This window comes from Fundulus heteroclitus, chromosome 13 (genome assembly GCF_011125445.2).
Source record: "Fundulus heteroclitus isolate FHET01 chromosome 13, MU-UCD_Fhet_4.1, whole genome shotgun sequence".
Classification (NCBI taxonomy): Eukaryota; Metazoa; Chordata; class Actinopteri; order Cyprinodontiformes; family Fundulidae; genus Fundulus; species Fundulus heteroclitus.
This window is the reverse complement of record NC_046373.1, coordinates 33,006,624-33,022,329: the sequence shown is the minus strand read 5'-3', so window position 1 is coordinate 33,022,329 and position 15,706 is coordinate 33,006,624. Positions and strand designations below refer to the sequence as shown.

At 39.8% G+C, this 15,706-nt stretch overlaps 1 protein-coding gene across 2 annotated transcripts in view; it reads left to right on the top strand.

Moving 5' to 3' along the window:
- phf14 (PHD finger protein 14) overlaps positions 1–15,706 on the top strand; it is a 151,995-nt gene that overhangs the window by 77,163 nt on the left and 59,126 nt on the right. Inside the window, exons 15-17 of one of the 2 annotated variants that reach the window (XM_012852252.3) lie at positions 1,089–1,151; positions 1,793–1,914; positions 4,349–5,993. In XM_012852252.3, coding sequence (XP_012707706.1) covers positions 1,089–1,151; positions 1,793–1,914; positions 4,349–4,355 — 192 coding nt within the window. In that variant the 3' untranslated portion in view covers positions 4,356–5,993. Of the gene's footprint in view, positions 1–1,088; positions 1,152–1,792; positions 1,915–4,348; positions 5,994–15,706 lie in introns of those variants that run through there. The other variant, XM_036145607.1, reaches the window with a different exon arrangement.

The following is a 15,706-nucleotide window of genomic DNA, read 5'->3' as shown; positions in this document are numbered from 1 at the left end:
TTCGGGGGGTATTAAAGAGGTAAAATTACTAATATGAAATAAAAGACCTAGGACAATAAGGTAAAACAAAAAACAAACAAAAAAAAAACATAAAAGTGGTAATGTTATGAGAAAAACGTCATATTATGATAATTAAGAGGGAACATTTCCAGAATAGTCAGTTTGCAGAATTATTTCACTTCTGGAGTAATAGGGCCAGGTTAGACTATTTTAATTATTTTTATCTTTACGAGAATAAATTCAGGAGAATGGAGCTAAAGGGATACGAAAATAAACTTGTAATATTACAAAAATAAAAACATTACGAATACAACGTATATTCTGAGATTAAAATCCCTCTGATACTGTTTAAGTGACTGAGTAACTGCAGATTTGCCACATTCAACATGGCGGACGCTCTGACGCATCGCAGCATAGGCAGAACCCGCCCAACGACGCGTCTACGTATGTGATGTCTATGGTGACACAGTGTACAGTAATGCTCTGAATATCCTTTCAGTGGAGCAGCTTCGTTGCATACCAAAGTCGTACTTACACATTTTAACAGATTTTTGAGCGCATATTAGCACATAAAATCGGTCAGTAAGAAGGTCATATATATTATATGAGTCATATATAAGGTGCACCAGATTATAAGGCACACCATCAAATTTTGAGAAGATTTAAGGATTTTTAAGTGCACCTTATAGTCCGAAAAATACGGTACTGCACCTCCGTCTGCATCAAGTGTAAACATCTACAGCGCTTTATTAAGCTTGAACACGGTCCACACAGACCTGTGTGACAACCCAGTGCGCGAGTATAACATGTTCATAACATGACAAAGGTGAAAAAGGGCTATACACACTTGATAAGCTGTAAGAGCCAGGGTTGCTCCGAGTCCACGTGTGTGCATGGAACAAAGCCAAAATACATGTGTTATTTTATTCTCTCCTTGGTTTGGCACCTTTCTTACAGATTTTATTTATGAAGACTTTAGAAAGTAAATGAAGTTGACTCTTTAGAGTCTAAGCTGATCCAGTGAGCTGATTTGAATAAAGCCTACAGGAATTTCTCTGGTGCTTAAGTAAAATGTTTATTCTTCACAGAGAACCAGGGGGCAGAAGAGAAAGAGAGTTCCTATGGCTGAAGAAAGAGAAGAGAAAGTTGAGGTTAGTCACTTCATGCTGCAGAAAAATGTTAAGAAATCTTTCTAGTCTTAACCTTTTATTTCTCTACTTTCTTAATTTGTTTTTGCTTTAAACTTTATTTAAAATAAACTCTTAATTTTTTCCTTAGCAGACTAAAAGCTCCCATTAATGTAATCCTCCAAGTCTGCTTTCCATAGGTAAAACTAAGGGGGTTAGATGAATGATACTGAATGCTTGGGTTCTCTGCCCACTGCATCAGAAAATCTGGTCATATATTTCCCTTTTCATTTCACCTGTTCCAAGGATCTTGTCTGCTGTAGTCTCAGACTCACGCCTCAATTCTCAGTGTCAACAGTGGTTCAGTAAACTCCCAGAGCAGACGTGCCGTGCTGTTGACCCGTAGGAACCTCTTTGTGCATGCCCTTGAGTGGCTGAAAAAAAACAGGTTCAATCATAGAAAAACAAGGAAGACTGCTAAGCGTTTAATTTCTAAGCTAGAAATGGCTTAGAAGTGTTTTGGAACTGTGAAAGATTTGTACTTTTCTAGTCCTGCTTATCACAGTGACTTTTAGCTAATTTTACCCCCGGTTTTAAATTTCATTTTACTTCCAAGGCTCCAACAAGCAGCCATCCAGCTCTTCTAATCAGCCGTGTTTCCATAGGAACCACTGCCACGGGAACGCAGACAACGCCAATCTGCAGTGCAGAAAAAACCCAAAGCGGATGACACAAGAACTGAGTGTACAACTTGCAAAGGACCAGGCGACAACGAAAACCTAGTGAGGTGAGGTAATGTGTGTGGGTCTAAGAGAACCAGTAGTGTGTGTGTGTGTGTGTGTGTGTGTGTGTGTGTGTGTGTGTGTGTGTGTGTGTGTGTGTGTGTGTGTGTGTGTGTGCATTCAGAGGTTCACATTTGTATGTGTGTCTCCTAGAGGAGCCATATCCTCCTGATGATTAAAATTCAGTCTTCATTAGACTCTGGCCGCTCGGGCTCTGCAGAATGTGGGGGCTGAGGTTATCCTCTCCACAGGCCCTTATATTGACCTGCCACATACATTTGCTCACTTGATTAAGGCGTAATGAATAGCACAATTAATTTCCCTCCTTTTTGGAGATTTCAGGTGTCTGGCGTCTAATCAACAGGATTCTTCTTTGTAGTTCTTTGAAACCCAGCAGATGCCTTGATAGCACATTGTCATGTAATGACTATTTTAGATTTCAAAGATAACATCAGACTCTGGGCTGAACATAAGCGTTATTTTATCCTGAAGCAGGTTATCAGTTGTAATGGTGCTGAGGCGTTGCTGGGATCATTGTGTGTGCTGGACTTTTTTTTGCTTTTTTCTCATTCATTGCCTTTCTGTATCTTATTAAATGGTAACAGAGAGTCTTGACATGACAGGCAATAGTTCCCTAACTTTTCTATATGCTTGATTCAGCAGTTGTTTAGATATCTGTGTAGTCCCTTTATTACAAATGAAACCATTCACCTTTTTCAGGTTCTAATTGAATGCAAGTGAAAATCAGCACTTACTGTACAGCTCTGACTTCCGTGCTTTCACGGTGATAAGAATTTAAGTGCAGATCAAAGTAGTCCTTCAACTAAAACATTTACTGCCATCTCTTTTTTTTTTTAGAATTTGAAGGTTTTTTTTTGTATTCGCAGATTTCAGCTTTGCTATTTTATGCCTGTTCTTCCTTATTCCACCTGGTCATAGTATGCCCACGGCAAGAAATGGAAATGTCATTTATTTTATCTGAAAAAAAGAAAAAGACATTGTAGGTTTTGTAAGTGCACAAACAGATGCAGCAGGGGTAGTGAGCATGACCCATGTACAGAGGCCTTGGTCCTCAACGCGGCAGACCTGGGTTCGATTCCGGCCTGAGGTCCTGTAACGCATGACTTCCACCCCTCTCTCAAAAATCCCCCTTTCCTGTCAGCCTACTTTGAAAAAAATTTAGCTGATACTACCACAAAAAAGCAGAAAAAGAATATAAAAATAAATAAATAATAATCTGTTTTTCTCAGGGTCTGACATTAATTAAATCTAACCTTAAAATTATAAAAGGTAGCACCTTGGCTACTATTGATTGCGCTTGATTAATTTGTCACCAGCAAGTGGGACAACCTCAATACAAGCTGGAGATTTTGTAGTTTACTAATCTTTAGCATGAATGTGTAAGCAAACACAATGTCAAGGTGAAAATGCATCAGCGGTGAGCTGAGAGAAGCAGTCTGACTTCTCTTGACAATTTGAAAGACCATTTGCAACCAATCTGTGCTTAGTCTACAGTCAGAAGAATAGCAGTGGTAGAAAGCTGGTGTTCACAGCAGTGGATCTTCCTTTAAATCATGTTCAATGGTTACATAAAACAAAAATCCAAGCCTTAGGTAGTAATGTGAAATGTTAAAGTTGATGGCAGGACAGAAATTTAGCTGATGGGAACCATGTTTGATGAAAAACAAACAGCTCATATCAAGTGTCAACAGAGGTGCCGAGGAGGGAATCTCTTATGTGTTTAGAAACTGAAGCTTAGATTGAAGAAAAAAAATACAACCTGATAAACACCTGATCAGTGTCTTTCAGATTCTGATGCATCAGTCTTTTACTTCTTCTATTTCATACCTGCAACGATGGGAACCTGAAGCCCGTGCGACTGCAAACCCACTGGGTTTACTCTAATTCAATAACAGTGCTGAGTTCTCTTGGGTTTCGATGAAACCAACACAAACTCATGCAGCAAGATGTTCAGATGCATTTCTTGTAGAGAAAAAGATGCAGCCGGGAATCTATTCATTTACAACATTGGTCCCACGTTTGTATTTTTGGCAGGATTCAAACAACACATTTCATTGTCATGGCAAAATGTCAAAGCTGAAGTTCTGAAAACTGACTATCAATTCTGTATTTAGGATGATGGTTCAGAAAGTAGTCTCAGCTTTTCCTAAATGCAGTCCTTCATTCATTTTCCCAGGTCTTTCCATTTATAATTTCATTTATAATTGTACTTTTTAAGTAAGGTTTAAAGATAGAAGGCAACGACAATCTCACTGTGATTATTCGATATTTCTGCAATCAGAGCAAACGAAACGGACAGATTTTTGTGTTTGTTTTCCTTCTTGATGAATGCTCCTGATGCAGCATTTGAGTTTTGAGGGTTTCTGGTCGGGGTGTGAGGTGTGCTGCCCTGACTCTTTCTATCTTTGCATTGCACAGGTTGTGAGAGCCGGGGCAGCCACCTCACCTCCCATAAAATGTCGGGACTGATGACCCTTGGCTTAGAGACAGAGAGGCAAATTGAGGCTCGAATCAGAATGAAGAACGACACCTTCACATCGCTTCGCAACCACGTCTGAACCAAACTGGACCAGCAGCTGTCCAACAAAAAATTTACCTGAACTGTTTGATTCTGAAACATGGAAAATTAACTGCTGAAGTGAATTTTCATTCTTTGGGTGGTTTGGGGCCTTTAATAGTTTGTATATACTGACCGTGTCTTATTGGATGATTGTGTGCTTCAGTGGTTAGTTTCTTCAGTACCATATTTGTTCATGTAAGGAAAGGATTTTCTGTTCCTATAATCAATTGAATTTACAAGTGAAAACAGACAGGAAAATGTCAGTTATTTTATAGAACATATTATTTTATTATTACAGTTATTCATTTACCCACTGGTGCTATTTATTTATTTACAGCTTCACCCCAGAGTATTTAGTTGCTGCTTTCATCGTAAAGAAACAACAGCACGAGTTATTTAAGCAGCTCAGCGTAGTCTCCAGCTGCTGAAGCCCATTTTCAGCAGCCCAGTCCCCTCTATGCCTCGACCTCATCCTCAAACTGATTGTCTTTTGTTCTGCGTTTTTTGACTGTCTGACCTTCTAATCAGTTCTAATCACTATTATTGATTGGACTCAGATGCCAATCACCTGTAGCAACTTGGCATGAGTAATTAGACAACTTCAGGCCAGGCTTTCAGAGATCCTTGTATTGTGATTTTGTTTTGTGTATGTTGAGTATCAGAAGTACCAAGAAAAGAAATCTGTTTCTGGTCTGTCTTGTAAAGCACTGAAATAATGCTGCTGAAGCATTTGTAATGGAAGCAGACCCGTTGTAGTTAGCTGTAGTAGCGCTTCTATATTAGTCTGAATATGTTTAGAGTGCTGAAACATGGAGAAGTCTTCCAGTGTCTCAATATGTTGAAGTGACAGTTAAACTGACACATCCTCAAAAATATGGCGGGCTCTGTGTCCATGGCCCTACTGGGCCACAGTGCTGCTCGCCGTCCTGTCAGAACTCATGACAAGTGTCACATCTTGGCCTCACATGTCACTCTGTTGCCCATTGAGGACCCATATATGAATGCTTTAGGGAGCAGTAAGACCAACCCAGTTTGCTGAGGTGCTTTCCCCTCTGCCAGCTTTTTACCAGTCGTTTCACTTTCAGTTCTAAAGTGCATGGGGATGTATTTGCATAGATTAGGTAAATATTATACACTTCCTAACTAAATGATGTGGTCTTACAGAAATCAGAATGCTAGGTAGTGTGATGATGTGTATAGTATTTATTGAAGAGGCCTGACAGGTTTTTTTTGTTTTGTGCCTGTGTAGCTTATTATATGTTGATCATATCTTGTGTTGTAAAATCTGGTGTGACGTAGCCGTGAGACAGCTGTATTCTATCTGCCAAACATTTTGTTTACAACGATGCTTTTTAGGGAACGCTTCTAATTTTTGATGTACTGTAAAATGAAGTAAGAATGTGAATGTTGCTTCTGTTGTCTGTGTGAAGTATCTCAGCTTCTGGCGTTTAGCTCTTGGAAATTAAGTGGAGCTTTAATAAACTCTTGATTTTTTTCACCTTATTGCTGCAGTGATAAATGAGTGTCAGACAGCTAATTAATTGTTCTAAAGGTGCGGTATCGGCGGTCCGTTTGTGCGTGTAATGCCCCCTGTCAGCAGTGATTTATCACCTGGGAAGTGGCCCTCTTGTTTTCGTGGGGGCGGCTCAAACGAATTGTTACTTCTAAGCCTACGCAGAACAAAGTCTCAGATGCATCTGCAGACACATATAAACTGTTTAAAGTAAACAGCAATAACTTAGTGCACTGGTAAAGTTTCCTCTCTCCTTGGCTTATTATATATTTTGTTATATTCCAACCTGTAATGTAAGTGCTTTTAGTCTTATTTTATGTGATGTAATGAAGTGAAATGAGAAAAATGTATAGAAAAAGGGTGAAAAAACAAATTGGCCATGTGTATGTAAATCCAGCTCCTTTGCTATGAATCCCCTTAAACCTTCTGGTGCAACCAATTATCTTCAAAAGTCCCATAATTAGTGAAATTAGGTCCACCTGTGTGCAGTGTCACATGACCTGACAGTTTAAACACAGCTTTTCTTAAAGGCCCCAGAGGCTGCAGCAGCACTAAGCAAGAGGCTGAAACACCATGAAGACTAAGGAGCTCTCAAGACAAGTCAGGGAAAAAAGTTGTTCAGGAGTACAAGTCAGGGTGTGGTTATAGAAAATATCTAAATATTTGATGTTCCCCCAGAGCACCATCAGATTAATCATCTTCAAATAAAAAGTACATGGTACCACAAGAAACCTGCCCAGAGAACCGCCCACCAAAACTCACACCCTGAAGGAGCTACAGAGCTCCACAGCAGAGACTGGAGGATCTGTCCATAAAACCACAATTAGTCATGCTTTATTGAAGCATGGCCAAAAATAACCCCTAACAGTGTTGAAAATAAGGAGGCATATTTTGAGTTTTCCTAAAAGCACGTGGTGACTTCTCAAAGGTATGGAGGAAGGTAGTTTGGTCAGGTGTGACTAAATTAAACTTTCTGGTCACCAAAGAAAAAGCTGTTTGGTGCAAACTTAGCACATCCCATCACCCAAAGTGAAACATGGTGGTGGCAGCATCATGCTGTTTGGATGATATTCAGCAGCAGGGACTGGGATACAGGTCAGGGTTAAAGAAAAGATGGATGAACCAGATTCAGTCTGTGTGATCTGAGACTGGGATGGAGGTTTTCCTTCCGGCAGGACAATAACCCATAGCAAACTGCTAAAGCAACACTTAAGAGCTTTAAGGGAAAACACTTAAAGGTGTTGGAATGGTCTAGTCAAAGACCAGACCTCAATCCAAGTGAGAACCTGTGATTAGACTTGAAGATCACTGTTCAAAAGTGAGAACCAGCCAACATGGAGCAGCTGGAGCATTTTAGCCTTGAGGAACCGGCAGAAATCCCAAGGCAAGATGTGCCAAGCTCAGAGACTGATTCAAAGCCAAATTTCATGCAATCCCCTATCCTGAGCAAGAACCAGATGACATCAGGTGTGAGCATATCTGCTTTACCATTTAGAGATCTTTAATAGAACCAGGGTTAGGCTGGGCAGGTTTCTGCTTCAAACCACTGGAGATTGCGAGGACGGGATAGAGACAAACACACAAGAACTGGGCCCAGAACAGGCTAAAGCATCTAGAACAATGTGCCTGGGACATTTTAAGCATTAATAACTTCAGTAAATAGTTTAATTTCTAATCTTGTTAATTGGACAGCTACCCCCACCATAAAGCAAATATGTGTTGTTAAAATGTCTGAAATTTTACAATGATTTTCATTCCTCTGATATCAATCCTACCAACTTTTACCCTGCTACAAGACTCAAAAGAAGCAACATTGATCCTCAAAACAATAAAACGTCTCTGAACATCCTTTATATGGCTCGTTTCCATTTCAAATGTAGTCCTAACAGAGAGGTTGAAAGACGGGGTTGTTCAGGCTGTTGAATCAAACTCAACTATTTTTCAACAACAGTAAATACTTGAATGGATGATTGTTAGTGAGCTTCAGCCACCCCAGACCGTTGAACAAAACATCTGGGTTCTGGTTAAGGAATGAAAGTAAAGCTCCAACATTTGTGGTGTGGAAGGATGGGGGTTGGAAGCAGAGAAAAGCTAGCAGGGAGGTTTTGGAAAGCAGTAACCTTTCCGATGATGAGTGCATTTCCTATTACTGCTCTGACACCAGATCCAGGCAGATGATTTAATGGCGGCATTTTGTTTTTGCTGACTTCCCCCTTTCCCCCTCTATTAAAACAGAAATCTCAAGAGCTTGGACTGGGGTTGTGTGGGAAGAGTGGCCAAGCAGCTAAAATCTATCACTCCCCAGCTTCCTCCCCTGTCTCTTTATGTCACTGATTCAGCCACTGTGTGGGTTTGCCTGAATGCTCCCTGAGGTTTACACTTTTTATTCCCCAGCCCCGTAACTGGTTTCTGTTTTTTATTCATTTTTAACTTCCTCCCATTCGTATTTTAGTTATTACACTGGATATAAATCCTGGAACGTCATGGCCCCTGTGTAGCTTATTGCTGTTTTTCCTGAATCTCTGAAAAGTCTCAAAGTAGAGAAGTCTGTTAGATTCAATTTGGCCTGCACTGCAGGGGGCACAAATACGTTGTCGAACTGGTACCCAGTTTACTGGGGCCCCCTGCTGGAAAATATAAGAATTGTGGGATTCATAGCCTGCACTAGGTAAGAGCTGTAGAAATAACCCTCCTTATGCTCCTTTCCTCCTCTGTATAGCCATGAATGAGTTGTGTCTAGATGGACTAATAAAAGAAGCTGCTCTGACTTGGCTTTATCCATAGGTGCGAACTCAGCACTTCATTCATTACTTTCCCCATCTTGTAAAACAATGGCTCTTTTATAATGTTGCACTGACCCAACGGTAGATCAAAAAGTAGGTGGCTCCAAAAGTCCAATAATCCACTCCTTTCTGAGGTGCACTTTGTCATGGATGAGAGTCAATGGCTTAGTGCTTTGTGTCATATTGATTTCTGTCACGTGGCCACTCCCAGGGTAATTGCATTGCCCACTTGTGATAAATTCACTGCCTTGTTTTAGCCTCTTGGTCTCAGACAGCAAAGCGTTTCCAAATAATCTACAGTTCCAAGGCCACAAAACTCAGGTAAAACAGGGACCTTTGAATGAGTGCAAAAGATGAGCAAAATGACTTCCAGTATGTTCCATAAGGCCTAGGTGATAGAACAGATGTACTATGAGGAAAGGAGCATAAAATGATCGGTGGCCCTACAAAGCCTCGTGTCAGCACAGCACTACTGAAAAAGACATAATCTTTAAAGCTAGGGACGGCGATTTTTCTGGAAGTTTCCCCAAGTCCCTTTTTGAATGACTTTGCATGCACAAGACTGGCTTACCTCACTCTTCCGTTCTTCGGGGGGATCGCGTCTTAAAAATCTCCACTCTGGACCACTCTGGTCTTATTTCTTTCTATTGAGGCCTTCCTCTTCTTCTCATAAACATGAATGTGGTTTGCTTCTCGCCACTCTCAGCCATGTTCAAAGTTTATAGTGAGAGCAGCAGCTCTACAATGAATGGCTAACCGCTAAGCTAAATACTTACCTAGCCGCTAAGTTAACCGGATACATAAACACAAGAAGTGCACATACGCTGCCAGCAAGCGAAAACTAGGAAGGAAAGAGCGCACACACTGACGTTACATAAGCGTGTCAGAATGATTGGCATGTGGAACAACCAATAGATAAGGCGATTCCACCTGAACTTGAGGGACAGAGGGGGGTGAGTATGTAATGTCTATAGGTTAGAGAACAAAACTCCAACCAATCCATGTCCTTCGGACCAAAGGGCATGGATTGGTTGGAGTTTTTACAAGCCTGCAGCTCCCACATAAAACATTTTTTTTAACCTTGTTTTTTGTGAACACATAATTTATTAACTACTTTCAGGATAGAAGGATGATTTTACCCAGTATAACAAAAAGTGTTTCTGAACAGAATTACCAATTATAGCTTTAATTTTGACAGCTTGTTGTCAGGATGACATTGATTACATGTGTGACAAACCAGCTGACATCTCGGATTCCTGTAATATGTCTGACACTGTGCACTTTATGATTCTCACTTGGAAAAATCTACTCCTGCATGGTAGCGGCAGCTCAACACCACAGTGTCCTGGTAATCCACTGATCTATGTTTTCATGACAAATATGGGTTTTTTTCATCCACGAGAATACTGACTGTTCAGTCCAGTAAGACCCAAAATGAATCATATCATCAGAATATTCCCACAGATTGCTTTTAAATGTTATAAATTAGCCCGCGGTTCTGAAACAGTACCTGGACAGCAAGACATTCCTTGTTAATTGTGTTTCTTGTTTCGGGGTCACATCAGTACAACCGTCCTTCAATGTGTTACAAACTGAATGTGGAGAAGTTTCCCAGAGCCTTTCCTCAGTCTGCATTCACACCTTCACCCTCTGGCTGTGGATTGAATTCATCAGGGTACATTATTCTTCGATCTGAACAGTTCCCAACATTTCATTAGTCTTTTGTTTGAACAAAAATGAAATAGAAAGTGGATCTCCCCATCCAAATCCAAGTTATTTAAAAAAGGCTTTGGTTTATACAAAATCTTGGTCCAAAACTTAAGTCAGTTAATTAAATAGATGCTATTGCCGCTCAATAGTTATTGTTGCTTATATGTTTATTCAGAAGCACCATTTTCTTCAATTAAAACAGCATTAAATAAATCTGAAGTACACTCCAGGGATTATCAATGTGGTATTTTGTCTATAGTGGAGTGACCAGTACTGTCACCAGATCTCAATCTTATTGAGATGTGCCCATCAAGCCAATCCAGTTTATGGGAGGAGCTTCAGAAGCATGGCGGTGGGGCATTTCCTGAGAATTCCTTAACAAATTGACAGGTAGCGGCCAATGGTCTGCGAGGCTGTAATTATTGCAAATGGAGGATTCTTTGATGAAAGTAGAGTCTGAAGAACAAAGTTATTATTTAAAATACAAATCATTATTTCTAACCCTGTCAATGTCTTGACTTTATTTTCTATTCATTTAGCATCTCATTTAATTAAAATAATGGTAGTTTTCTTGAAAAAACATGCCTTCTTTGGGTGACTCCAAGCTGTTGAGCAGTAGTGTACATGTCTGGTAATTCCGTAGCATCACAGTCCAGTAAAAAAACACATTTGCTTTCATTACAAGTCACCCACAAACAATTCTCTACTATCTTTTTCATTTTCTTTAGATTGAAACATGAACCTGCTATTTTTGTCAGGTCAGCCTTAATCTGCTCCAACAGTATGGGTTCCCTTGTTAAGGAAACTGCAATAATGTTCTGACAACACTTAACCTAAAACAGCGATAGCTCTGTCATTCAGAAACAGTTAAGGACCACTGAACCTGTTGGGTTGCTTCATCCCGAGACCGATTTATTTGTGTAAAAATAAGAAACAAAGAGAACAAAAACACACAAGGTAAAAACTCTAGAACTTTTTGGAGGTTGTCAATGAACTGTAAAATGCTAACCTCTGCACATGCTCAGACGCGCATATCTCGTCACCTGAAGCATCTAATTCAAACAGCGTGGAGTTTGAGAATATGCATAAATGATTGTAGGGTCACATTGTTCCCTTGTCCAATAATTTTTAATGTGGCACATTGTGAAAAGCTTGTTAAGGGAGAGCCAAAATATTTGACCCAAGCCATGCAATTTAAATCCAACGGCAAAGCATATATATATAAAAAAACTAATATATATATATATATATATATATATATATATATATATATATATATATATATATATATATATATATAAACCATTGATTTTAAATAAAGTACTCAAAATTACCCTGGCATTTAGCAAATAGGTTTAATTTAGCTAATCATAACTGACCTAAAACAGGTTTTATGTTAGACAGTGGGAAATAAAGGTTAGGTGTCTTTCTATAGGGTATGTTTAAGTCTGGTTTCATCTATACATGGAATTTGCTGTCAAAAAGTTACTAAAATGGTATCTGGTTGCCATCAGACATGCACTTTAATTTGCACAGGCATATATGACATTAAGGCACTTTTACATTTTTAGAATTCATAGACACTCCAGGACACCTAGACGTGATAAAATATATCAGGGAAACATACGACTGGAATAATTAAATAAAACAAATAATTTTTACAAAACGAGATCCTATTAAAGAGGAAAAGCAACAGTAAATGTCTGACTGGAAATTCACAAATCATTTAAATGATTTCATTAAGAGTCAGGACATTCCCATGTACTGGCTCAGGAATAGCTCAGCTTCAGCTGTGTTTCTCATTTCAGGTTAAAAGAACTCATTGTTAGATATAATTTTCAGTTCATCCAGCTGCTTGGGTTTATTCCTGAGTCATCAATGTCATGGTCAGTGTAATCTCTGACAAATCAGTGAAATTCCTGCAGGCGATCTATATAAATGGAGGCTCTTCATGACGCCTCAGGTGCTGGCTTTTTTCTCTCAGTATGACACATGAACAGGAATGTGACAGCTGGATGATGTGGAAGAGATCAAACAGCTCAGCTCAAATTTGTTGGCTATCAGTAGTGCTCAGCGAGGACTGGTCCACTGGTGCCACCACGGGGGTGAGGAGGATGTGAAAACTTCACTCATAGATTTAACAGCAGATCAAAGAGAACATGAATCGCCAACTGAGAGCGACACATGTAGCAGACAAAAGCAATCTGTCCCGTCCCCTCCACAGCCTCACCTCCAATACGATTACATCAATCAATAACCTCCCTTATGAGTGATTGGATTGTGTCTGCCTCCAAAGTACAGAGTAGGAGGGGGAGCTGCTCAATGTTTCCAATGATTAAAGTACGGCCAAATTGCTTTGATAACATCAAGGACCTTGCTGTGCCTGAGCACATAAGGGCATTGTTGGGAGCAGATAAAGGCTGGAGGTGGCCGCTGACTCAGATCAACTCTGGAGACATGGTGTAGATCAGCCAATGGAAGTCTAAACTGATCTGAAACTATGAATGCTTAATTGCATCCTCTACTTTTAAACTAAAAGCAGGTTTTAGTGTCATTCATTGATTGCCACATAAACCTATTTTAGTATAATATTAAATACAACCCATGTCAAAACAGGCTACCAGAGGAATATTCTGGCTTTTTAAACACTTTGTTGTTAGTAATCCCGCATCTTTTTTCATATCATATAGAGTAATTAGTCAAAATAAAAAATAAAAAAGCACTGCTTAAATTGTTCTTCTAAAAATAATTCAATCTGAAAAACTCACAGAGAAAGAAATGGCAATTAGAAGGATTTTATTGACACAATATTTTAAGTCTTTGGCGCTCAGACCTCCGCAGGAACATTAATGCTGAATTATACTTTAATATGCATAAGTAGATGTATGAGAACAGGGATGTTCCCCCCAGGTCTGAAACTGGGGGTGGAGTGGAGATAGAAGAAGTTTGTTCAGTCCATATGATGATCTGTTTAAGATAGATGTCCAACGTGATAAACACAGGTTTGCATGGACTGTCCATGATGAGCAAGCTTGAAGCGACTGTGGAGAGGAAAAACTCCCCTTTGGGAAGAAACCGCTGGCAGAACCAGGCCCAACATGGTGGTCTTCTGCCGGACCAATAACGGGGTGATAGGTGTCATGGTTTAGTTTTGATTCGGCTTTGGTTTATTATTATTCTCAGTTTTTTCCACCTTGTTTGGGTTTTAGTTATGTTTTGACTTTATTTATTGTTTTAGTTTCCTCCTTCTCTTCCACTCAGCCTTCACTTCACTCTCCTTGCAGTCAGTCACACCTGTTGGTAATTAATCAATCAGACACATTTCACCTGCTAGCCTTCCTATTTAAGCCTCCCTCTGCCTCACTCTAGTGCTGGTCCGTCTTCTGCTATCCACCACTCCATGCCAGTCCTCGGTTTTGTCTTGGAAGATCTGTTTCTGTTCTCTCGTTTAAGGTTAGTCCTGCCTGTTGCCTTGAAAGACTTTGTACCCTGCTGTTGTCCCTGGAGAAGCTCTGTTCTATGTCCTAGTGTTTCCAGAGAGCTGCTAACCTGATTAGCCTCTCTGAGGAAGCTCTACTCTGTGTCCTGGTGTCTCCTGAGAACTGATAATCTGCCTGGCCGCCCTAGAGAAACTCCGCTCTGTGCCCTGGTCTTGCTACGAAGCTTGCTAGCCAAGCAGCTCTATGCTTTCCTAGCCTCCTAGCTTTATGGACTCTACTCCGGGCCTCTTTATCACTCACCACCCCGCATACTTCCTTTAATAAAAACTCAAACTTTTAGTCCCGTGTGTGCATCCTGAGTTCATCGATAAACAAACCCTGACAATAGGGAGTGCTGAAGACTGGGAGAAAACACTCTGATGGGTTGAGGATGGAGGAACGTCATGGAAGCTAGATGAACTCAGCTACGATGGTGGAGAAGGGGTTGGGGGTGGGTTGAATCGGACATCTGATTCGTAATCCGACATGATGCGATGCTGTTTGTGCTTGCTGGTTAGCAGGCTGAGACGTGGATTTGAAGTTGCTTTTAAGATGAGCACGGGATGCTGATTGGGCTTCATGGAGGTGCGGTTCGTAGCTGATTGGCTCACATCAGAGGCGGATCGGCCTCTGATTGATGGAGGCATGCGATGAGTTTCTTCAATTGAACTTCCGCTTTAGCTTCATTTGTCTACAAGCCTAACTCTACAATGAGTCTGCAGTTAAAACAGGGCTTTAACATCATAACAAGCTGTTGCAAATGGCTGATTGAAAGGGAGCCTCCGTCTGTTTGTGTTTCTGCTAAAATTGAATAACTGGCTTAAACTCCTCCAAGATTCGTGATTTTTTCTAAAGAATTTTATGACTCTTCAAGGATCAGGACTTTCTCACCACTTTAAATATTCCACCCAAATGTTCTTATGTGCTAACAGCAAGTGACTAAGGAGATTGTCACAATTTAATCCAAAAAAAGTAAAAGTGGGAGGAAATAAACCTGAACAAGAGTTGTGTGAAAAGTGTGTACCCTCTTATGGATTTCTATTTTAGCTTTGTTGTTACAATTCATACTTTTTTTCCCTTTTTTACATTTTATGTTTAAATATCTTTATTGAGAGCAAAGGGGAACTAAAGTTGCTTAAATTCCTTTAATTCAAGCTGATTCAGATTCTGATTAAATGCTTTACCTCATCAAACTAAATTTCGTGTTGGCTAAATATAACCTGATTAATATATATATATATATATATATATATATATATATATATATATATATATATATATATATATATATATATATATATGACCAAATATATATCCAAACCTTCCTGGTACTCTGGCACTCTGGGAATCAGTAAATGCCAACCTTGTTAAATCATGAATTAAGTGTGATTAAAATGTTTTTTTTTTTTTTTTTTTGGGAAAATAAACTTCACAAGAAAAAATAAAATCCCCATGGCTTTTGAGAAAATAATCAGTGAACTGGCAAGACCAGTGTGGAAATTTTTGTAAGGTGCCTAACACAGCTTTCAGAAATAGACCATAGTACTGACAGTCAAACGTGATGGTTTATAATGTGAGGGTTCGGGGCTGCTTTGATTCCTTGAGACCTTGATAATATGCCTTGATGAATTCGGGATTTTTGCACTCTACCACAATAATCATGCAGGAGAATGTCCAGTCATCGGTGCAGAACCTTAAGCCCAATCACACTTTGGTTATGCAGGAGGACAA